Consider the following 25,642-nt stretch of genomic DNA (forward strand, 5'->3'; position numbering starts at 1 on the left):
ACACAGTGGGAGTGATGGAGCACATATTTGTTCCTCCTGGCTGCAGGAGCTAGAGGCAGAATGTGGGAAATCACCCGATAATTGACCTAACAGAGACAAACAGCAACGAAACCAAATCCTGTTATTGCATAATTTTGTGCACAGTGTTGTGTGGTTTTAAAATCCACATCCTGTCTCTGAGTTTTTGACATTGAGTCCACCTATAGTGGAATATTTCCAGCTCTGTTCCACAGTATGTAAAGATAATGCAATGCATTGTAACACCCTGTTATCCCTATATTTTGGTGTATGTGTGGCACAAGATATTAGACAGGGAGGTCTCTTGTGGTGCAAGGATGTTGACAAAGGGCCAGATGAGCACTGAGATAATTAAAAGGGAGGATCAAGCAGCTCAGGTAGCAAAATCAGAAAATGAAGTGGACTCCTAGCACACAAGTCCATCGCTCAACAACACATAATCAGATACAGAAATAACCTTTTAGAGTTGTACCATCTGATTGCATGCAAATGCTGCACCTCTGCCATGTTATAAATGTTGAGGATGATTTGCTGCACCATTTTCACAATGATAAATTATCCGTCTCAGAATTACACACATTATTTGTGTTTGTGAGGATGCATGCACTGAGTTTGTCATCAGTGCTCCAGCAAAAATGGTGACATTTGATACTGAGAAAAAAACACTGCCACAAAGGGTGCACTGCATATGCTTCACTTGCTGCTGTTGTACATCTCATTTAATGGCATTTCATGATATGTCGTCATCTTGCATTGGAAAAGGCTGAGACAGTGCAGGCACTTAAATGGGGACAGCAGTTAATTGCTGTTGTAAGTTGTGATATAAAACACATTATTCTGTATTTTGAAGGTCAGCGCTTCATTTATATTCAAGCAAATCCTTTATATTGCATACATCTTAAATAATATAGAAACATGATGAATACATGGAGGCTATCATATTCCTTGGACATACTGAGTAAATTAATATGATTATAGATTATACATCTAAAAAAAAAAAAAATCTGTGTAAAACACACATTGCAATGATGATGTAAGCTTGTTGTTGACTTTCCCAGTCTGAATGACTGAGCAAAGGATAGGGGGTGGGGTGTCATTAATCCATGGCGAGTGATGACCAGACAAGCGAAAAAGAGGTGTAGTGGGGGATGGGCGAGGACACAGTTGTTATGACTGGTACTTGGCTGCGGGACAAACTTCCAGAGGCCTCGGCATTTTTTTTTTCTGTTACACCTCATTGGTCGGTTTCAACGAGGAAATGTGGCTCCATTTTGATGTGAATCTGTCAAACGGACCAGGAGCTAATACTGATTCAACGCTTGAGGACGGCTGTCAGCTATAACAATTCACGAGCTGTTTTTTGATGCTTTTGGAAAATAGGTTAGTTATCGATATAGCGTTGAAATATCATTGTAAAGCGTGTTTGACATGTATTATAGGGGTGTTGATAAATATATATTTCTAGCTGGTATTCTTAAATATATTAACCTGCCAACTTTGACACTCGATCGAGGAGACGGTGAATATATTGTACATACCGTAGTCACGGGTTAATCGTTACACTGAGCTTCAGAGTAGCGCTTTGAAACAACAGTAGTTACAGGCAGCAGCTCATTTCTGCATGTCAGGTCACTCCACTGTGTCGAATGTCTGAAGCCGTTGCTGGCCGTTACCGCCTGGCTTCAGTTTAAATATTATAACCTCACGATAGTTTATGTATGTGCGAAAATTATCTTTTAAAAAAAATAGAGATATCATGGTCTGACTCGAAAACACGAGCTGTGGAAGATATCGTCATTTGAAAGGTTTTATCCAAGTAGGTACGAGATAATAGCAACACTGTCATTAGCATAGCATGCTAGTGTTAGCCACCTAGCTAACTAGCTAGCCTGTTAGCAGGTTTACAGTGATAGCAAGCTGATGATTTAACGGCACTCTTCATAAATGCTATTTTTTTAAAAGCCAAATTTGCGTAACTGTAATCACTTGCTGTAGTTCAAATTTAAGACAACGGTGACCCACATTGCAGCTAACTGTTGGTGACCTGCATCAAATTAACGAAATCTTAGACCGCCTTGCCTGGCTGGCATGTGTGGTGACGGGTACAGCCGCCGCCGAGGCAAAACTAATGTTAAGTCGCATGTTAGCTTTTGAGCTAACGTTATTTAGCTCATGGCAGTGCTGGGTGGGCACCTCGTTTAAATGCACTTCAAAGAAGAAAGTTTCATATTGCATACGTTGGATATGTAATTACAAATAGGTCGGAAATGCACGTGCAACGTTTTTAAAATATTACATTACAACCGCCCCTATGTACTCCCATTATTCACTTAGTGACCCCATGACATGTGGACAATTGTCAGTCCACCTACACATTATAGAATTTGAGTTATTTTATTGTTAATTTCAAAGTTACAGTGCAGCTGTTCATGTACAGAAGGGACATTTGTATTAGATTTATCTTACATTTGGGAAATACATTTTGAGTTATTTATCTGCACAAACTGGGGCAGGTGACCACTTGTCTCAAACTGTGTTTCATTTAATGTACTCGCTGTAGTTCGTTCAGCCCATTCAGTCACTACCGTGTGCGCCGGGGGTATGGGCAGTGTATTTCCTCAAGTAGTTTGCCATGCTTTTTTGCCAATTTCGAAACCGGCAGATTGTCGTGGTGATATAACATGCATGTAAAAAATATGGCCTGAGGGGCAACAGGACCAAACTCAAGAGTCATTTGAACAACTTTTCTTTTGAAATGGTGACAAAAGATATCTGAATTAAGCAATTGAATGCAGCTACAGATTAAATGTGAGCTTAAACAATCAACAGATAATGATCCAGTGCCACTGCTTTCCCTTTAATTGATATCCTTCAGGGTTAGTTTCACTGTGCTAAGCACAAATGTCCTCTGACTGTTATGGCTTATTACATTACTGACCCAGTTTCTGTCATTTGTTTGGTGACACACCCCTTTGTCATAACACTTTCCTCTGGCTGCCTTTTCACCCACTCTGTTAAAATCAGCTACTAAAATGTCCTATCTAATAAAACTGTAATTTATCACAGCACTGATAAAGAGACGATATCCACGTGATATAGATATGAATAATTGGCAGGAACATTTCTGTGCTGTGTAACCAAATATTAAACACATAGTTATGTATAAAAAGTGGGCGCTCCATGGAAGTTTGGGCTTTACAAAACTGCAGTATATTGTAGGAGTGGTTAAAGTATCCAAAATCAAGAAAAGGACACCTGTATATAATGTTTTGATAAGGATGCAATTTTTCACAATATTGACTTTATTTTTGAACGATTTCAGTACAGGCTAGTTTCCACATTAATATGAGTGCTACCTTTATCATTTACACAAGGAAGATGTGATTCTGATGTACCTGGAGTATATTTTAGGATTTGTGAAATGTTCATTCAATTTCTTACCTTCCTCTCAGGAGCTGGGAGTTCTTGCTGAGGACCACAGCGCTATGATGCACATCTGAAGACATCGTGATCACATGGGTATGGTACCTCACTTTTTAATGTCACACCTTTTCATTGTGTTTTTTTTCCACATGTATAGATTTTTTTATGCCTGTTTCTCTGGCTGCATGCTGAATGACTCTCCTAATTTAACAAAAGATGCTTACTCATAAATGGCCTAACAAACCTAACCCATTTGTTTACCTGGTTGTTGTCTATCTTTAGAACTGTCGGCTTGCTTGTAATAAATAAACAAAGCATAGGTTATATGTAGGAGCACTGGTTGTTGTGACTTCATTTGGAGAGAGTGTGGTCATCGTAAGAATTTAACCCACTGGTATCAGAATGAAGCCACACAAGACAGGTGGTGTTTAATTGTTGTCTCTTGATCATGAGGTTGCTCTGAGTTTCTTTATCAGGCTGCTAATGTCTGCAAACAGAAACTACGTGTTCAGAACCTGTATGCAATGCGATTTTTTGAAAGTGTTCTGTTGTCCGTTTCTTTTCAAAGTAGTATGGTCCACCACTTAGTGGTCTTTGGTTGTTTGCATAAAAACTGTTGCCCTTTTTGGCTGACCGCCGGGGTCAGCCCTACACATGGGTCTGTATGTGAGGGACTGACTGTGTGACGGTACTTTTAGAGAGAGAGAGAGAGAGAGAGAGAGAGAGAGAGAGAGAGAGAGAGAGAGAGAGATTTGCGACATCGCAATGGCGTATGATGGAGCGTATTGGACCTCCACTGAGGGGACTCTCTCTCTATAGCGCTCTGGATACTTTGTTCGGGGAGTAGGCGGGGCTGCTCCTCTGCTGCTCGTCCGCTGTCCTCACCTACGTCTGCAGCGCGCACCTGCTTTCAAACACGTTGTCATCGGCCTCATAAGGACAGTCCTTGTAACACATTGCCCCCAAAAGCGCACATTGACCTGATACGGTCATCCACATACTAGGTTTTGACCTAGTCTTGTTACATTGCAGTTCTGCCACAGCGCTGTCATGCCGCCTTTGTCATTTTACATTGGGCCAAGCCACGCAAGCAGAAAGCCGCCCCAGTGTGTGTCCTTACGCAGCTTTCCAGCATTGTAGCAAAATGTGCGCAAGGTGTAAACAAGCAGCGCGTTCTTCCCATACACACACACACAGAGCTGTTCCGCCCTACCGGCTCACCTCTGTTACTACCTCCGATGCCGGTTCAGAGGGGGAACAACTTCGTCCCACCATTCTGCCTCCGTGCGTTTTACATTGAAGGCGAAACAGAACAGAATTGTAATAATCCTCCCCTGAACTGGGAGTGTAAAAGGGGCTAGAGTGGAGAGCTGAAGAGGCGGAGTGCATTGGCCACAATTCAATCCAGGAACTCATCAACTATCATCTGACAATAGCTATTTATTCTTTTAACTGACATCTTCATATGAGTGCAGTTAACAGCACGGTCATTGATATAATCTGTCTTCCCCAAGTCAGCTCTTGTGTCTCATTGCTGGCTACACCAGAAGCCCAGAAATATTGACCGTTACTCCTCAAGTCTTTGTCAGATGATAGCTGATGAGTTCTGAGATTTTCAGTGTGGTGGCTCCAATGCCAAATTTGTGTACAGTGCTCAAGGTCAAAACATTTTTTTGTGAAGAGTGTGGAGGGATGTTTTTCTAACATTTATGAATCAAATAGCTGCTTTCAATGGACACCTACAGTATATTGTAGGTCCAGAGTGTTGGGTTGTCTTGGGTGGATTTTTTGTTGACTCATTTGTTTTTACTTCTTCAACTATCTAGAAATGTTTGGTGATGGGTGGTCCTTTTAACCAAGAATCAATCATTGTGACTTGTTTAAGGTTGAATCCTGGTTGTAAGTGGGTGGCTGAAAGGGAAAAAGGAGAACCTATGAATAGAGCAAGGCCATCGATTGCATGGAAACTAACCAGGAACAAAAAACTAATGCTCATTAAGAACAGCAGAATGCTTCTGCTGCAAGAGTTTACTCGACGATAGTATAGTACGATACTCGACGTTTTTGTACAAATTTCAAAAACAATTGAGTTTTGCCTCATTTACAACATAGTAGCAAGCCTCGTTTTCAGTCTGTTATCTGTCCAAGGAATGCAGGCACACTGAGTGTGAGACCTGCGTTGGCACAGTTCAAATGTGGTCTGGACTTGTGGTAATGTGAGACTGGTGTCAATGAGTTTAATGTCTTTAATGTGCTCTCTCTCTATCTGCTTAAGCCTGTCTTAGATATAGAGACTGCCACTTAGTAGCACTGAATCTTTAGGAGTTTAAATATTCTTTTATATTTTATACAACTTTTACTCAAAGTCTTATCACATCTACAATTGTGAGCTTACATGATTCAGTAAGGTGGGGCTATGCCTTTTGCACGTGCAACTACTGCATCTATAAGCCATTGTTTGTCTCTTTGAAAGCAAAATGATGTACATACTGCTGTGTATGTGCTTGTTATTGAGCTCTGAATCAGTGCCGATGTTCATAAACAGTAAAATATTGGACGTTATGTCAGCCAGATGAGTAGGTCGACCTATTCCTGTAAGTGAGCTCTGACCCCGTTCACTGCTCCTGCGTCACCTGTGTGGTGATGACATTTACCGACAGCCTTTCAAAACATACGAGAGTCAGATATATCAACATGCTTGCAGCGCACCATAACCACACTGAGACTTTGAAGAGGGGTAGACGTTTATGATTTAAGCACTGCTCCAGATGTAAACTGAATGTAAAAACAATACGAAAGGCGGTTCTACATACATTTACACCGCCTTACTTAACTGCAACTTTAAATGATAAATAAATAAAATAATAAATCAATAAATTATGACATTAACCGAAAAAAATAAATAATGGATTTCAATAATTTACTTTTTTCATACCCCACCCCACACGTGCATCTTCTAAATACATGCTCTCTCGATCCCTCCTTGGCACCGCCCTCCAAGGATTGTGCTTGTAAAAAAGTTTACATTTTATTAAAGATGTAATCTCGAAGATCTCAGTTTCATTCTCTTTGGTGGCACCTATGGCGATAAACGGTAATTGTGATAGCACACTTCCCAGATATCCTGACAGTGTCGCATGTTTGATGTACACGGTGGGCTCCGGTTGTAACTCTTGATCTTTCCTCGCTGACGGGCTATTTTTTTAAAAGGAGTTTGCCTTCATCTGAGCGTTGAATTTTTTTCTTTTTCTTTGGATTGTCACTTATTTTTAAAGTTGTATCTTTAGTCATCCATCTTTTCTTTGTTTGTTCAGCCACAGTAGATTACTGTTTACTCACAACACTTGCAGAGACTGGAAAAGGGCACCACTTTCCGTGAAAGTTGCACCAGACACCCAGTCCATAACACTGCAAATGCAAAGGCTTTCATCAGTGGGCCATAGGCTCATTTACCATTGTGTTACCCCATTCAGTTGTAGTGCTAGCAAGAGCTAATCAGTGGTGCTGGAAATAATATTAAAAAATCAACATCTAAAAGCCCAGAAGTAAACAAAACGGCAACATAACAAGAAGTGTTCTATGAATGTGTTTGCTACAGTGGCTCAATGTTCCATCATACCAAGGTCTTTCTCTGCTGCAGCAGTTCAAGAGACGGAGCATAATGCTGGTGCAAGTGAATAGTGATGCTTGTTGAACTTTAATGTTGATGTTGCGTCAACGAAGGCTTTCTGTAAGGGGATGAAACTGTTTGGCTACAGCAGGCAACCTACATGTTATATTTTGTGGCCACAGAGTAACTATTTGTGGCCATGGTTAATGTTGAAGCCTGTTTAAATAAAATGTAATGTAAAAACCCACCATGCTCTGTAAAAGCAGGAGTATGTTACTGGTGCTGTGGGAAAAGCATGTGTTTTGTTGAAATCATGCTGAGTGATTTTCATTTATTGTGGCTTTCATTGTTAAGAAGTCTTGTGTGAAATATTCTGATTTAAAAAAAAAAAAGAAAAAAATGGCTGCATTCTGGAGTTGTGTGCTTCAGTTAGAAACATGAGCTCTGAGGACTTTCTGACCACCTTGTTAGGATAGCTGAAGGGCTTCTACCAGATTCCAGGCCTCTTGTTCAGTTGGTCTTGGATCTGAGCCGCTGGGATGCGGCAGGAGGCTTGTTGACTTTTTCAACGGGCTGGCATGATGGAAACAGTAGAAGTTTTGTCCCCCGTCCAGACCCCTTGTTTATTTCTACAGCCCTGTTTAAACAGTGAGGGTTCTGCACAGAGAAATATGGAGCTCGGCATAAGCACTGTAGGATCTGTTATTGCTGAGGTTTAAAGCCCTGCTATTCCAGACGTTTGAGGCCTCATGAACATGCTGGTAATTATTTCCAGTTGTAGGTTAATGAATGGAAACTGGTGTCCTGCCTGGAGCCAGGAGGCTTCTGCAGCCGACGCAAGCAGAAAGGAACTGAGCGTTATTATTTATCGAATGAAAGATCACAGTTTGCCTACTTCTCTGTTTGGAAGTTGCAAGATGTAGGTCAAGCAAGGTGATGTTTCTTTAACCTCTTCCTCTTCTCGGTTTTCATTGCGTGTGCCAGTTTGGTAATCAGCTACGTCGTTAGCTCGTAGTGTAACACCATCCTGTGTGTCTGTGACAGCTCTCTTTAACACCTGGCTCAGTGCCCCTGCATGTCATCTTCCTTTACTATCCATTAATGCGTCTGTGGGATGTTAATGCATTTGAGTGATAAAGATAATACTCAAACATCCTTTCAATGCAGTTCTACAATGTTGAATACTACCAACTCTTAAACAAGGCTGATGTGTGGTTTCCTTTACAGGCTCCTATCCTGTGTTGACCCAATGGTTTAATCACCAGGTCTCAAAATGAGCATAAGCAGTGATGAGGTCAATTTCCTGGTTTACAGATACCTGCAAGAGTCAGGTAAGTCTAACAGAGATCATTTTAGAATGAACGCCTCTTTGAAGTGTGAACTTTTTGCTACTTTACAAACATGATGCAAAATGTTATGTTATCAGTGCTTCTCTTGACTCCCATTGATTGAATTATAACTTCATCCTACTTTGCAAATTACCCGTGCCTCCTCCAGGCTTCTCCCACTCAGCATTCACCTTTGGCATAGAGAGCCACATCAGCCAGTCCAACATCAATGGAGCCCTGGTGCCCCCTGCTGCCCTCATCTCCATCATCCAGAAGGGCCTGCAGTATGTGGAGGCTGAAGTCAGCATCAATGAGGTCAGACTCTTTCTTTAAAGCACCATCTACTCATGAGTGTAACTTTACAATATACTGGCAAGAAGAGCTGCACATTCAGCGCCAAGTTTTCTATCTTGGTTTATACATTTTGCTGAATAATTTGGAGAACAATGTGAAAATACAAATCTGCATGTTGTCTCTGCAGGATGGGACCTTATTTGACGGGCGGCCCATCGAGTCGCTGTCTCTGATCGATGCTGTGATGCCAGATGTTGTCCAGACCAGGCAGCAGGCCTACAGGGACAAGCTGGCCCAGCAGCAGCAGGCGGCAGCAGGAAGTGGCAGCAGCACAGGTCCCCAGGGGAGCACCAAGAACGGGGAGGGAGCCGCCAATGGAGAGGAAAATGGATCCCACGCCTTAGCCAGTAAGCTAGCTCATGGTTGCAAACAGTGTTTGAATCTGCTTCTCAACAATCAGATGAGATTTCTTGTGCTTGGGTGAAAACACATTTCATTGACATAATGTGAAGCTGTTTAAGATCCACCTTTTTAATCTGGAACTTGATTGGCCATGATTTATTTCATCAGGGATAGGAATTTTAATACATGCTGCAGACAGTTGTTATGTTAAATTATCCCACATGAGGAGAGGGGCATTGTGACTTCAGTATATTGCAACTGCAGTGTTTCCGCTTCATACATGTTGCAGCGGCAAAATTATTGCTGCCACTGCTTCAGAATTCTATATAATCTATACATCTATAACATGTCCTGAAGTTGCAATTAAACGACTCCGCAGAGATGTCCTCTCCAAACGAACGGTCGTAGGCCCGCTCTCCTTGTTGAGGAAGAGCACTAAAACAGTGACAGGAGTCACAGGACGTCATTCACACATGAAGTCATGGCAACCAAGTAAACAACAGCGGTTTACTCGGTTTACTGGGCCAGTTTACTCCTGACACAGTGTTCTAACGGCAAAAGAGGGTCCGACATCGGACGCTCTCTGTCCACACGCAATCATATGCAGTTCTGTTACGTGATGTAAACAATCCTATTGTGTATCTCCATATGTCCCTACTGTAAATGCACTGATTGTCGCTGTTTATAAAGCTTACAAAAAGGTGCAGATGTCATTTGGAAATGATTGATTGATCGTTTTGATCGCTACGTCATTAATAAAGTCCCTCGTGCACATGCGGCTCACGTGCTGTGAGAACTGAATTGCGAGAGAAAATATTTAACTTGTGTGACTTAATTAAACAGACTGCTGATGAAGAGAGTCAACACAGCAGACAGAGAGACAGACATAAAATAGGGGGCGGGGCCAGCAGCTGTGCAGAGAGCAGGTGCAGGTGTGTGGGACGGAAGCAAAGCAAAGAGATCAGATTAAAGTAGATTGTGAATCAAAAGTTATTAAGGTGAAGAAGAGAGAACAATTAAAGTGTGGAAGTGAGACATAACATCTCGAAAGAGGGTCATCCAGAATAAATCTACATGTGATGTGCTTCTTACAGAAATCATTGATATATGCGATTAATTGCGATTAATTAATTACAAAGCCTGTCATTAATGAGATTAATTTTTTTTGTATCATCCCCCGCTGCCATTACTTACCTGGATTCATTTCTTTACATCAGTTATTCATTGTTTTTCTCGACACTCAGTTGGATATGTCAGCCGACATTTGCTAACTAAACTTAAACTGATCTACACAACAGTGTAGTATTGCTGTCCCTGTGTGTGATTTTACACATCATTATGATGTTGCATAGGCAAAAGAGGCGCGACGTGTAAACAAACAGCGCAAGCAATACAGCTTATTCTGTGACTATCACACCATGCAGCAACTTCCAAGGATGCAACCGCACCTATACAACACACACATGAGACAGGTAATACATGCGGTTATTTAACATGAGATGTTAAATCTTAATCATAAATAAAAATGTTGTCACTTGAAAGTGAGGGCAGGGAATTCTTTGACATCTGCTGATAAACCGAAAATATCACACGCAGTACTGTTGGTTCAACAGTTTAGGCAATATGCCTTTTTGCTTTCTCGTCAAGAAACACATGAAAGGATTGAAACCAATCTCTTCTGTACGCTGAATATGAAGCTACGTGCCAACAGTTGATTAGCGTAGCTTAGCACAATGACTGGAAACAAAAACAGCTAGCCTGGCTCTGCCATTTACACAGACGCTCTTTCACCTCTGCTACTATCTTTTTTTTGTCATCCACTGATTTGACTGGTACTGATAAAATTGTGTTTGGAGTAGTGGACAACTGCAGTGGACACGACAATGTTAGCCATGATCGCTAAAATGAAAACTTTGTCATTAACTTCTGTCTCATTAACATTTTGTAATGATATATAATATAATTAAATTGAATATGATGGGTGGAGTGCAAGACAGATATGCCCTTCTTTTGCATTGTGTTAAAGCTTAACCACCTCTGTGTAACAGTAGCCCTTTTTACACCACGGTTCTGCACCAGCGCCTTAACGAAGCTCCGTCCTCATTCAGCCTTTGTCATTCTACATTGGACCATGTAACGCCGGCATAAAGCCCCCCCAGTGTGTGTTTTTAAATCGCCTTCCAGCGTTGTGGAAGCAAAACATGCGTGAGGTGTAAACAAACAGTGCGTGCTTCACGTACACACACACAGTGTTGTTCTGCCCTGCCGCCTCCGCTGTTTACACAGACGCCATTTCGCCTCTGTTACTACCTCCGATGCGGTTCAGAGGCGAAACGACTTCGCGCCACCATTCTGAGTACTTGCGTTCTACATAGAAGACAGAACGTAACAGAGGCATAATAATCCCGCCATGAACTGGCAGTGTGAAAAGAGCTTGTGCGTGTGCGTGTGCATGTGTGTGTGCCTGTGCCTGTGTGTGTTGGGGCTATTTGCCTCTCTCACGACAGCTGCAGTACAACTCTGGGATTTTGTTTTGTAAATGTCTGTGGCTTGCTTTTCATTACGTAAGGCTGCTCTGGTGTGTTTTCTCACACCCTCACATGTGTTTCCCCATTTTGTCAAAGTAAAATTGTGATCTGGTTGTATTCCCTCTAAACCTCATTCTTTTCCCAACAAGTTTTAATCACAGAAACACACCGGGCCCCAGAATCAAATTATAGAGAGCTGCTGAGCGGAAGATTGAGGTCCTCACAGGCTATAGCTGAGTCTCACTGACTTTAGGTTTCATGGGCTCGGTGTCTCGGTGGTGGTTGGGTAAGAACACTGTTGGTTGTTCAACAGCAGCACAGCTTGCTTTTTAAATCCACAGCTGTCAGCTGTTCAGGCTGCTGTTCACTCAGTTCAGCACAGTTTACTTGAGTCTTGTCGAGGAGCGCTGGTGTGGCCATTCTGTTTAAATTAACAAGATCAGACGGTGACGTACTCGGGCACTGCTGTGGGGCTGGTCTGGTTCGTAGGAAATTAGATGATGTCAGACCCTCCTTGTGAATCTCTGCTATCGTTAAAATGGATTTTAGCTTGTGTGATTGTTAATATGCTGTTCTGGTCCACCCACTAAAATCTTTGTGTGGGAAAACATTGGTAATATGTTTTAAAAGCAGACTATTTCATAAGCAGCAGTTATTTATCAAATCCTATATATCCTGTTTACCCTTGAACGTTCCAGTTGTATCCTTCAAACCTTCTCAGCATTATGACAAAGGTTAATGAATACTGTTGAGTTAAAGGTTTCATTTCTCTTTCCTCTCTGTAGATCACCACTCTGAGATGATGGAGGTGGACAGGGACGTGGAGATCCCCCAGAGTAAAGCCATGGTCCTGAGGGGCCACGAGTCAGAAGTTTTTATCTGTGCCTGGAACCCAGTGAACGACCTCCTCGCCTCAGGGTCAGTACCTCCACGTCATCCCTCTCTTCCTCATCATTACCCCTGGTCATGCAAAGTTTCAAGTAGCATTAAAAAGTGTCATTCTTACTGGGACAGTCTTGTTGAGTAATGCATTAATGTGTTAAATCAAAATAAGTCATCTTACACACTTTTTTATATTAGATATGAATACCATAATGATCTGAAAAGCAGCTGTTGTTATTCATGATGGGGATGAGTACTCAAGTACTCGTTGTTGATGTCATTATTCGAGTAACGTTACACTACTCGCACACCTGCACATGCGTTGTTTTCGGCTATAGTAGTTTTAGTTTACTCAGTTAGCTTACATGCACCATGTCAGCCGTGACCAGGAAAAGTGATGTCTGGTACTTTGACAAAAAAGATGACGGTAACACGCTGTGCAAGATGTGTGCTGTTACACTATAGAAATACTAGTTCGATGCTTAACCACATGTGCTTAAAGCACAAGGAGAAGCCAGCGGAGACAGACCACAGACATTCTCGCATCACATCATTTGCTAGCCCTTTTAGCACACGTCGTTGTAATGATACCAAAGTAGAGAAGATTAGCCTGCTAATAACTGACTGGAGATATGCTCCCATTAAGTGTTGTGTAAGGAGAAGGCTTCCGTGAGCTGATGGAGTTAGTTGAGCGGGAGCACAAGCCACCATCACGCCGGACAACATCTACGAGACTGAAAAAAATGTATTAGAAAATGTTTTTTTTACGGTAAAAAAATATGTAATTTGCGAGTACTTGATTACTCGTTCATAAGGTAATTACATTACTCGAATATTGAGATTACTGGAAATGCCCATCCCTAGTTGTTATTAGTCCCTCTGGTCCTGTTTGTGGCCCAGAGTGGCTTTACTTAATGACCCTAAAGAGATCTTTTATTGTTCTGCTGACTGATTTTTAAAATAAAGGGTTAAAAATGGTTTTGTTTGGAAAAAACCTGAGGATTTTAGGAGAGTAATCTTGTTTTCATCAGTCTTCCTCAATGATGCTAAACAAATATTTGTTGACTAATGTCATTGTTCCTCATGGGTAATTATCCCTCTCCAGATGCAGAGGAATCTGTTAACATGTTGTGTTTATTAAAGAGCAAAATATTATTCACATTTTTACATCTTTAATGCTGGAAATGTGAGGGATTTTCCAGTAACAACTCATAATTAACGGATTATTGTCCGCAAAATACAACAGATGACTCAGCAATGAAACCCAGATTCTATGATGCATCATTTGAGCAACAGGACTGCCTCAGAATTATGTTGACTGGTGAATATGGCCTTATAGTTTTACACATTAATTGGCTTGTTTAATGTTGGACTTGTGACCGATGTTTGGTGCAGTTCTACCATCTTAAGCTGTTGCACTAAACCAGACAGATGGCCCAGGAGTAGGGTTGGGTTCTGTTAGCACTACAAACCTTTTACATAATTGGGTCAAACCACAAATACTGCATGTCATTGAACTTTAAGGTCATAGTAAGCAAAATGCACCACTTTGGTAGTCCCCAAATTAAACAAATCCTGTATTTGTAACCACCAATGATGTCATAAGATTACCTCTACATCTGTACCGTATGTTTGTCAAGAAGCACCAGCGTGTTTGCCTTTTACAGCTCATTCTGCGTCAGATCAAACCGCTTTACATTGTCTAACCTCGAATTACATTCTGAATTTTTTATATGTGAATTTGTGTGATAAGTTCTTTGCCTCTCAATCTCAGAACCCATCGGCTATCGTCTGACGACGATACAGCCTCTGGGGACAACAGTGAACATGTCGGGCGTGTCCAGTTTAACCAGTGGTTAGCGACAAGGACTTCCAGCTAAGACTTCCTTTTCCGTGCGCTGCATTATTTACAGTCCACTTCACAACTTGACAAGCAACCGTGTGTTTAGATCAAAAGCGAAGTGAAAATCTTCCTTCCAGATATGTCAGCAAAATAAACAGCGTCGTTTCTTGGTGACAGTTCATTTAATCCCCCCGAGAAGCGCCCGTTCATCTGTTCCTGGTGAGTCTCAGTTTCACTGTTAAAAGTAAGTTACACAGAGGCTGCACTCTGGCTAACTGCAGCAGTATGAACCCAAAAAAGAAACAATTTTTCTTGTGATTTTCTTTAAGTAACAGGTCTCACCTTTACCGAAATTACAACATCAGGATTCAGATTTGTAAAACTACTTCTAAAATGCTCGTTTGTTGAACGGAGGTCGGATCGATCATTTCTGATACATTCGAGGAAGTCAGGAAATCTAAAAGCTTTCGTGACACAGCGTCAAGGGAATTTGTCTTAAGTTGAATTTTGATGTAGACCGGATTGTTAGCTGAACTGCAGCTGTCTTTTTATAGAGATTAATAAGAAACTAAATCATTGTCAGATAGCCGCTGATGGGAGCCGAGATGTCATGACGGCGGATTACATTCCGCCTGCTTTTGTTCTCCTCACGGACTGTTTTTCCTGAATACGCCACAGCCTGCACTTTCCGTACCAAAAATCCACGCCCCTGCCTACAGATTCTACATTTCTATGTAGAATCTGTAAATAGAGATGAATTGCCCTTAATCAAAGCTATAATTAGAAGTTGAGTCATAATCCACTAATTAAAGTCTTTGTCAGCCAGAAGAAGTAATTTAAATAAAACAAAATCAAGGACCACAAAGAGTCTTATTATCTTTCTAAAATATCATTAAACTTTTTCTTGCCCAAAGCCACAATTAGGTGCTCGTTTACACACAGCCACGCAGACAGAGGTGAGTGTGCATGGACATACTTTATATTCAACAGTACTGCTCCCATCAAGGGCACACCTCTCCAAATGAAAATGGAGAAAAATGCAGTTTCTAGTGCCGCAGTCCTTTAATTTAAGAGGAGCTGCATGAGGGGCAAATATCCACACAGCCCACGTAAAAGTTAATGAGTTCTGTGCTTGTAAAACATGTTTCTCCTTTTACCTCAACAGATGATGTGAAAAAGGTTTGATAGGGTTTTAAAAAAGTTTGGATTTGATACTCGGTTCAGGTTCAATTTAATGCTTTCAAACCACAACCCTCCTCAAGAGCAGCGATGGTCAGTTTCAAACCTTTTTCAGAGCTGATTTTAAGAATCAAAGCTGTGTTACGTGTCTCATGTGGGATCTTCTGTGTTTGTGTTGGCTTGTGCAGGTCCGGAGACTCGACAGCACGGATCTGGAACCTGAGTGAGAACAGCACAGGCGGATCCACGCAGCTGGTTCTGAGGCACTGCATACGGGAAGGAGGCCAGGACGTACCCAGCAACAAAGACGTCACCTCACTAGACTGGAATGTGAGTCTGTGTGTGTGCATGTGTGATTGTGTGAAGATTGTGTGTGCAGATTTTAGTAATTTAATCTAGCTGTGTGTGAGATACCACTACTTCTGCTAACGGCATTCCTTCCAACTGATACATATGTGGGCGAGTCACTCCCACGGGGGTCAAAGGTCGTTTATGCCGCTCAGCTGCAAACAGTTCTGCAAGTAGTACAAGCCAGAACAACGCCAATTCAGCACAAATATTTATCAATCTTTAACTACTTCCTTCCTGATGTGAGCCCTGTAATTAACCTGTAACATCTGGTTAAAATATATATGTCGCTATGTGCAAATGAAGCAGAGAAAGATTAAATGCTTCTACAAATTAACGAAACTCTTCTCTCTCTTTCTTTCAGAGCGAGGGAACATTGCTAGCTACAGGCTCATATGATGGCTTTGCTAGAATCTGGACAAAAGATGGTGAGATTCTGCTGCATTATTGCGTTGAATGGATGCTGAAATGTTCCTGCTCTCTTTCTAATGTGGGTCTTTTCTGTATTTTTCAGGCAACCTGGCCAGTACTTTAGGTCAGCATAAAGGTCCCATATTTGCACTCAAGTGGAATAAGAAAGGCAACTTCATCCTCAGTGCTGGTGTAGACAAGGTAAGACATTGATTTTTTTTCAGCTCTGGATTTTAAAGTTGAATACGTTGAATAAATGCCTCTGGGATGACCTTGTGAGCATTGCAGCTTATTCCTTATTCAGAGTTTCCTTAAAATGTCACATAGTTTTCATGGAAACAAGGTGTTAGGGTGGGCTGTGACACAGTGAGGGGTGATGCCAGCTGTGATATCAGCTTGATGGGTGGGGTGAGACTCTTCTTTAAATGTGTAATGCGACTTTTTCTTATGTAAACCTACTTTTGCTGCAACCATTTTGTTGGATGTTTAAGCTACAAAAATCCATATTTTTTCATTTTAAAGTTGGAATAAAACATTACCACTCAGCTATGTGGGTCGTTTTAGCATCTTTAAGGTAATTGTTGCCTTTAAAACTGAAATAAAGCTGCTTTAAAAAGCAGCTCCAGTCATGTTTTAAGACATAGAAAATGCTCTGCTTGAAATATTCTCTCCCTCATTAAAAATTCCCTAATCTGCATACTCCCCGCCCACTATGTGCCGCGTTTCTCCTTTGGTAAAATAACAGCCAAAAACAAAACACGTCTCTGCCATTGTTTAGTGGCAATTTGTTGAAACAGCTTAAAGCTGGCTCGTGCATCGCTGAAGTGGTTGCCATAGGTTACACATAATGATCTGCATAGCGTCACCCCGTCCATTAACAGGATTGGCTCCTTAGGTTTGTGACGTCTCAAACCAGCCAATCTGAAAACGTGTCGTTCACTGCAGTTTGAAAGCAGACAGGCCCAGACATGGAGTCATTGCCAGTCAGTGCTGATGTTGTCCCTGATATGTCTTGTAGCACATGAAAAACACCACATGGAGATGTTGACAATGTTAAACACTTGATTGTCACTGGAAAATTAAACCTTTCATGGGTTGATTTTGAATATTCACACAGCTAAAGTGTAAAGCTCAAATGTTGTGGATAGATTGGTTGTTTTATGATACATAAAAGAAATATTAAACTAGTCTTTATCCATTAACAATAGTAGGAAAGGTAAAGGCAATGAACATGGACGACATGCAGGTACACAACAGACGGCTGTGTGTAGATATTAATTGCTGTCCTCTGTATCAAAAATCCCATAATCATGCTCCTGATTATGTCCGGTAGATAAAGTGACAACACATTCTATAAATTGTTCAACATTGCCATCTAGTGTACAGAAGTGTAATGACAGACACAGTGTCACCTTCAGCTTGCATGTTAAAGCCCAACTTTCTTGGAGGTGTAAAAAGGCCTGTGATGTGTATGATGCATTAATTACCTGTATACCTCCCTCGCAATTTGTGTACATCAACTGAGTTTTCTGTCAATAAGATTATATATGTTTTCATTGATTACTAAGGTGAAAGGTACTAGTGTTGTATAAATAACGAAAGCCTCCTCTTTCTCACAGACCACAATTATTTGGGACGCCCACACGGGAGAAGCAAAACAGCAGTTTCCTTTCCACTCGGGTGAGTGCGAGAAGTCAGCTGCATTGTTCCACATAACTTCTCATTCAAGAGTCTTTGTTTTCAGGCAGATGTTACCTTTTGCTGAACTCTAGTGAGACGATAAGGAAATCATATTTTCACACACTGAAATTGATATCTTTGTCTACTCAGCTTATCTTTAGACATTTTGCAAGACATTGTTTGCTTTGTTGTGAAAGTGGCAGACTAGGTTTTTGTTCAACAACTAACTAAGCTCAGAGTATTGTTATAGATTATTATCAGATAAATAATGCAATAAGAAATCTATATTTAGACAATAAAATAATGAATTTAAATTCAGACTATGTTTATGTTATCTTCTCTCCTCTCGTTCTGTCGACAAACCTCACTGCTTCAGCCCTAAACTCTCTCTCTGCCTCCCAACAGCTCCTGCTCTGGATGTGGACTGGCAGAGCAACAACACGTTCGCCTCCTGCAGCACAGACATGTGCATCCATGTGTGTAAGCTCGGTCAGGACAGACCTGTCAAGACCTTCCAGGGACACACGGTGAGACAGGACTCCTGTGACAGGGAGGGAAATAGAAACCCTCGGCTGGCCAAATGAACACTGTTTCTTCAAGTATTGTGGAATAGCTATGTTCATTCTGGCTCTGATTCACTTCACAGCTTCGTCATAACTTACTGTGATGAATAGTGGTTGAAAAGTATCAATGTACATTATTCCTATTAGGCCCATTGATTTACATGTACATAAGTAAACGAATGCTGTGCTCTTGTTTTGTTTTCTAACACTCATCTTGTTCACTGTAGAACGAGGTGAACGCCATCAAGTGGGATCCCACAGGCAGCCTGCTGGCCTCCTGCTCAGATGACATGACACTGAAGGTCAGTTCACGTAACATGCAGTTGTAGTGGATGGCACTAAGTAGCTTAGAAAACCACAAAAGTTGGTCTTAATCTTGCAAAATCCTGATTGAATGTGTTCATGTACTGTGTGATAAAAGCCATACTAACAGCTCACTTCATTCTTTCTTGCACAGATCTGGAGTATGAAGCAGGACTCATGTGTCCATGACCTCCAGGCCCACAGTAAAGAAATCTACACCATCAAGTGGAGCCCAACGGGCCCCGGGACCAACAACCCTAACGCCAACCTCATGCTGGCCAGGTGAGACCACGAAGCAGCCCCATGTTCTCCCTGTTCTGTAACTTGTTTTAGCAATGAAATTACCATGTGTGCATATACAATAGTCTTTATTGCATGACATGAAATGTAAAGTAAGCTAAAAGAAAAAAATATATTATGCAATCCTTTTTTTGTGCTTGATACAGAAGAAAACCATGCAAGGTTCTCATGCTCCATGACTTATCTAGAAGAAAAGAACGTCTGATAAAACATTACAAGTTTATTTCATCACCAGAGCACACAGAGAACTGACTGAATTATGTAACATTAATAGATTATATTGTCAGAAGTCTGAAGTGTAAAAGTTATTTTAACCAGAGATCTCTTAATCCGATCCTGCCGCCTTTCTCTGTGCAGCCTGACTGTCATGTATAAACAACCTCAATGGTCATGGGAGAATGCTATAAGGATCATGTACTCACCAGGGAGAGGCCAAGGGAAACAGCTGTTATTGAAGAGCTTATTTAACACTGTTTTTGCGAGAATAATTTCTTGTGAAGGTAAAGCCTTAATATGTGTCTGTTCTGATATTTACCCTCTGAGCAGAGGGTGTAGGTGTTACACCAACTATCTCTTCTGCTTGTGTGTCTCCCTTATGTCACAGAGGTGTGGCTGATGTGTAAATTGTCCCAAGTAGAACAAAAGTTCATGGTGAATGGTTGTCCCTTATGAACCTAAAGTTCATTACAGATTGTCTGCAGGTTGGTGCAGGTTGTATGCCCTCTTTGTGAGGCCTCTCAGCTCTGTGGCCTTGAATGGGGCTGCGATGATTGGTTTACTGTGTCTGTTTCATGGATGGTGAGATCATCCGTCATGCCATGATTAATCATGCAGGTGTCCTCCTCTAAAAGTGTCTCTGGGCTTATCTGAAGTTGATGATTTGCTGATGCTCACCTCATTAGAAAGCTCCCAGACTTCCAACAGATATTCAGACAGCTAAAGGGAGCGATGCACGTGTTGTTCTCTGTTTCAACTCTCATGAAATGCCTCTTGCGAAATCAAATAACCTGGTACATAAATTTCAGTGTATATCACAGGAATCATTTTTTTTCTAGTATCAATCAGCCCTGGTTTATGTGCATAATGTTAGTTTGGTATCTACACAGGGAAGATGATTCACATTGTGTGTTAAAAGCTTAAATTCTTATCTTTGGGAAACAACACATCTGCAGCTTCTTTCTGATTCTATAGAGATTTCAGGGTGTAGTGATTATCTCCATAAATCTGAATTGCTGAATTTTTAATGACTCGTCCTCTACGACTCTGCAGGTCGGATTTTGGGAGCAGTCCAATTCCTTGATAGAACTTCATCAATAAAACATTTGACACTGACCTCAGTGCTGCTGCTCTTATAATAATCAGGTTGGACACAAGAAGAAGCTTGACTTTATCTGCAGAGCAAATTCTGCCTCACTTGCACAAGTTTTTTTCTCCTACCAGTGAGTCACCACAAATGCAGCCTGAATGCTTTTCAGACGCACCTGTGAAGGATGCCACAGTGGCTTAACTGACCCTGAGGAAATAACAAAGTCGAGGAGATCAGAGTGGACTTTCCTCCTAAACAACCCTGAAACTTAAAGTGTCTGAGCAGAGTTTAAAAACTAACAATGCCATCCACCATATATAACAGAAAGACAGTTTGTCTCAGTAGCCCCTTTAACACAGCCTGTTATACTTCTCTTACCACGTGTCAACAGGCGTTGGTTGCATGCAGGAAGAACAGTTCATGTGGAGAGCAAAAGGGGCGAACGCAATCCGCCATGATGCCATCCTGGCTCCCAATGGCGGTGGTCAGAGGACAATTGAACTTTTTATTCATCTCTATAAACAGACATCTGCATTCAAGTTCAGCTAACAATCTGTTCTTAGAAGTCGTATCTCAACTCTAGCTCCATTCTCACGTCTCCATTTGCTAGTCAATAAAGGAAGTCTTGGTTGGAAGTCCTTTATGGCTAACCGCTGGCTACGCCAGAAGCCCCATTAAGTTAGCTGTAGCTCCTGGAGGCTGATAGGTTCCAAGATTGGGTTCGGTGTAAAAGTACAAAGCAGGGTAACTGCACAGCTTCATTACGGTGCTGTTGCTGAATCTCCGTATAAAGGGCCAGTGTCATAAGAAGGTTCCTACTAAACTGAATGAAACTGATGTATGTTTCTCTTTAAAGACATTATCTCTGATTAGAAGACAGGAAAAAAGGTTTTTCTTGTAGACATGCACAGACATGATTCATAAGGTCCAGGTACTCAGAGCGGTCCAGCTGATGTAAATTATATTAAGGCGTCATACACTGACCACTTCTCGTCTCCTCTATCCAGCGCATCTTTTGACTCAACGGTGCGTCTGTGGGACGTGGAGCGCGGCGTGTGTATCCACACACTGACGCGCCACCAGGAGCCCGTCTACAGCGTGGCCTTCAGCCCTGACGGCAGGCACCTCGCCAGCGGCTCCTTCGATAAGTGCGTCCACATCTGGAACACACAGGTCTGGGATAATACTTTCAAATTATAACCACATTAGCTGTCATTTTTATAAGCCATTATATTTGTACAAAGTTGGCATAAATACATAGATGCTGCCTGACATGGTTTGTGTGTTTCTGCAGACGGGTGCTTTAGTTCACAGCTACCGGGGGACAGGAGGGATCTTCGAGGTGTGCTGGAACGCCACAGGGGACAAAGTAGGAGCCAGCGCGTCAGATGGATCGGTGAGTTGTCCCGCCTGAACGCCTCATCACACTCATCATAATCATTACTGACTGTAGCACATGCTTCAGCCTCTGAACAACTCCACACCAGACTGCTGACCCAGGAAGTCTGTGTATTAAAGGTTTGACCCGGGTGAACCGACTCCATTAATCAGCTCTGGTTAGAATCAGGGTCGACACTGAGGTCAAACGTGGTTGTGGCATCTTGTGGCATCCTTGTTTTACACAGTCACATGAGAGATGTTGACAAATGTGGGCAGTAGTGTGTTGAGCAACGTTGTGCAGAAGTTCTGACCTACAATGATGGAGCACAGCTGTGGTGACTGTGGGACCTTGAACTGAGCCGTGAGTTTGAAACAAAGGCTCAAAAATGATGCGATGATGCAACAATGGATCTTGCAATGCTTTAAGTGAACACTAGATGGAGCCATTAGTGTCTGAAAAATAAGTTACTGCTCTCACACTGAATTGTCTACAAGCTGTTCATAACTGACAGGATGTGTTGAATCTGAAAAAGAGGTTTATCGGTCAGACCAGAGGAGTGTGTCGTGTGTACGTGACTACGGACAGATCGTGTCCGTATTAATTCAGTAAGGACACTACATCACAATCCCGAACCGACAAGAGGGAGAGACGGCGTCTAAATATACTTCACACACACAGAGCTGTAGAGGAGCGTCAGGCTTCATGATCAAACAAAGTTTCATATCACATTATCACACCAGTCGGAACTCAAGACACGAGTAGGTAGTTTGGAGACAAGTCAGCAAGTTGCCTGAAACCTGAACATCACCGTTCACTGATGCTTCACTGCTAAACTGATAGAGGCTGAGCATGTTTGAAGTTAATCAGAATCAGGAAGTAGTCACATACAAAGAAGCAAGCCAACAGCAGTAGTTGTACTGTCGAGAAACTCAAATAGAATGAAGTGAAGATAGTAAATATAGATATAAAACAATATTATAGAAAAAACTGATATAAAATAGCTGTAAAGTATGTGCAGGGATGTGTATTATTGTGTCATAATGAAATTATAAAAAAGGAGGAAGCAACCACGTGTGAATACTTTCAGAAACGTTGTTGAGGTGTGACCCGAGATCTGTGGTTTGTTGGTTTCTGTTTAAACATGTTCTAGAGCTCTCACAAACAGAGACCAAATCCACAACACATTGTCCTGGGTCACAGTTCTGTCTCCAAAGCATTGAACTAAAATTCTTCTTAGAAAGTTTTAGCAATGCACCAGTTGTTGTCATTAAGCTGTAGCATGCTAGTTCGCTAAGCAGGATAAGCCAGGTTAGCTAAACTCATGTAGCAGTGCTGTCTCTGAGGACAAACACAAATGAAAGACTAGAGCTGGAGGATCCTCCTGTGACATTTAGATCCACTGTACGCAAGCGTTAAAGTTTCCTGGTTAGTTAAAGCCAAATGGAAGAACTGTGTGCCAACATTGTTCAACTCGAGGGGTCTGTCTGTGTTATTTAAAGTGGGATCTCCTCAGTAAGTGGACAGAGACAAAAACAGAGAGGAGGGGAGTTATTTTCAGCACGGCATTACAACAGCCTGTCGCTGCAGATTCAGACCGTGCCAAAGCAAAGATCAATGCTACAGTGTTTATCATGAGCATATTTAACCACACTAAGAGAGTAAAGATAAAGGCTTTAGGCACACAATCAACACCCGTTACATTGTGCCTTCACTTGTGGACCTGCACTGTCGAAACGAGCACAAGCTGCTAGTGGGCAGGTATTATTATAAGGATTTTTTATTAACAGCATTAGGCCGCGTATCCACATAACTCCTTTTTCTGAGCACCAGCGTCTTTTTTCAATTGTTCCCAATGAGGACAGAGTGCATGCTCAATTCTTCTCAATTCGATTTCCGATTCGATATCGATTTGTTTAGGGGTGTTTCAGTTACAATATCGATGCACCTCTAACCTGGTGCGAAATGTTTACAATAACAATTGACCCCAAATAAGTTACATCATGTACTTGACATGACACACACACAGCAGTCAACACAATATTAACAATTGATTATGAATTGGACAGCTTATGAGCTTTTTTCCAGTTTCAGATTTGTAGTCTGAACATCTGGCTCATGGTTTTGATTAAACGAACTGGGGTTCAGCTTGCTCGAGATTTGGCCACAAGATCTCATAGCGTGAACAACAAAACCACACGAGGCTAAGAGACGGAAAAAGGCATACTGTATAACAACATGCCGAAAATACACTCGCAGCTAAAGCCGACGCTAACAGAGAGTAACATAAACATCAGTGCCAAACTAACTTACATATTCATGGAGGGACACACAACCAAAAGAGTCCGTCAGCGATCACTGATGTCTCCATAGTAGGTGCAGTAAACGAGTCCGGGCATGTTTAAAATCAATTTTTTAAACCCAGCCCTATTTCTTTGTTTTTTTTTAAAAACATAAGTTTTACTTTCTACTTTTTAAAATTATTTTCCCCTTCGTACCAAACACGTTCTGAGCGCTGATCCCCAGGCTTAAATACGTACCAAACTGTGACGTTTGTCTACCGTTACCTCCCTAACACAAACCATTAGTGTATGAAACACAGTGATACAACTCAGCAGGAGATGGAGTGACTTTTTCTGCTGCTCTTACTGCAACGTAAACTCAAAGGGTTTCGTCCAATTTCCTCACCTGTGTACAAAACAAAGCAGGTTTTTAAATGTTTAAGTCTTTGACCACTAAGTAGTTTGACCTGAACAAGTCACAGAATTAATTATGGCTCTCCACAGTCTTGTTTTTCCCTGCTTTTTAAACACATTTTCAACAACAAGGCTGTAGTCTTTGTGCTCGACCCAGCATCCTCTGCCTGTTGATCATACTAGCATTTCAAAGAACTTAAGGAAGAATTTCACGTGACTTACAGGGGAAGAAGACACAAGATCAATATTTTGTTTTTAGTTTCATTTTAAGTAACTGATACCAGATATATGTCAAAGAAACCTGGATGTAACTTTCTGTCAAAGGGACTCAGATCTCAGGTTACTGTGTTGAACTGAACTGACTGTGTCTGACTGCTTCCTGTTTTCACAGGTTTGTGTATTAGACCTGAGGAAATGACACATGACTGGGGGAGCCATGGACCGACTACGAATGTGTACATAGCCAAAATGACTGACTGCCCCTGCCTGTCCGCCACACTGCTGTAGTCCCGTCAGATGCCATGGCCCGCCGTTAGAGCCAAATGGAGCGCTCACCATCCCCCTCCACCCCCCGCTCCATCTGTACACACGAGGACCACACCATCTCTACACACAGCTCTTATGCACATGCGTCAGACATACAACAGGTGTGTTTGGACACGTGTGTTGCTTTCACAGACCTGCAGGAAAACACACGTCTCTGTTGTCACACTGTACAAACTCGTTGGACCCATCACACACAAACCAAAACACCAGGAGTCGTCTCGCTTTCCTCTTCTGATCCTTTGTACCACGATTCTGCAGATGTGTGTTTTCTGTTGGTGTGTGCATATTGCATATGTCAGCATCTGGTGTCCTGTGGACATTGTTGTTTTGAATTAGGATTTTACTGATCTCTGTGGGTTTTATATTACATGTTGGGTGGGAGAGATGGGAGGGAGGGGGGGTGTTTGTCTTATAGGATGGGTGTTAAAGCTGTTCATTGGGAGTCTATTCATCCACCTCTCAGCACTCGTTAGGATTTTAAAAAAGCAGATGTACAGCTCAGAAGATGAAATGGTTCAGAATTATGGCAACTCTATTTTTATCCGATAGATTTGTTCAATTCTTGCCATTTTTTTTAACAAAGTATAAAGCAGTTAATCAAAGG

General features: G+C 41.7%; 1 protein-coding gene across 3 annotated transcripts; it reads left to right on the forward strand.

The window, feature by feature from the left end:
• The first annotated feature begins 1,315 nt into the window (after positions 1-1,315).
• Positions 1,316-25,412, forward strand: tbl1xr1b (TBL1X/Y related 1b). Of its 3 annotated transcripts, none has more exons than XM_069685022.1 (16): positions 1,316-1,398; positions 3,471-3,537; positions 8,279-8,382; positions 8,549-8,694; positions 8,861-9,080; positions 12,389-12,521; positions 15,696-15,837; positions 16,220-16,283; positions 16,370-16,467; positions 17,886-17,946; positions 18,352-18,473; positions 18,737-18,811; positions 18,967-19,094; positions 21,426-21,591; positions 21,713-21,814; positions 24,884-25,412. In XM_069685022.1, exons 3-16 carry the CDS (start codon positions 8,325-8,327, stop codon positions 24,908-24,910), a joined length of 1,542 nt encoding a protein of 513 aa, XP_069541123.1. In that variant the 5' UTR covers positions 1,316-1,398; positions 3,471-3,537; positions 8,279-8,324; the 3' UTR covers positions 24,911-25,412. The 3 variants fall into 3 exon arrangements, with proteins under 3 accessions (XP_069541123.1, XP_069541125.1, XP_069541124.1); XM_069685024.1 differs by lacking the exon at positions 1,316-1,398 and adding an exon at positions 1,690-1,838; XM_069685023.1 differs by lacking the exon at positions 1,316-1,398 and adding an exon at positions 1,690-1,834.
• Positions 25,413-25,642: the final 230 nt, after the last annotated feature.

This window comes from Semicossyphus pulcher, unplaced genomic scaffold, assembly GCF_022749685.1.
Source record: "Semicossyphus pulcher isolate SPU_LCO1_2020_fin unplaced genomic scaffold, fSemPul1.0.p SCAF_7, whole genome shotgun sequence".
NCBI classification, from domain to species: domain Eukaryota; kingdom Metazoa; phylum Chordata; class Actinopteri; order Labriformes; family Labridae; genus Semicossyphus; species Semicossyphus pulcher.

Bases quoted from the DNA above. Each gene is read 5' to 3' on its own strand.
- tbl1xr1b (XM_069685022.1), top strand. From the start codon at position 8,325: ATGAGCATAAGCAGTGATGAGGTCAATTTCCTGGTTTACAGATACCTG. The intron at 8,383-8,548 runs GTAAGTCTAACA...TGCCTCCTCCAG, and splicing joins CAGATACCTGCAAGAGTCAG to GCTTCTCCCACTCAGCATTC. The intron at 17,947-18,351 runs GTGAGTGCGAGA...GCCTCCCAACAG, and splicing joins GCAGTTTCCTTTCCACTCGG to CTCCTGCTCTGGATGTGGAC.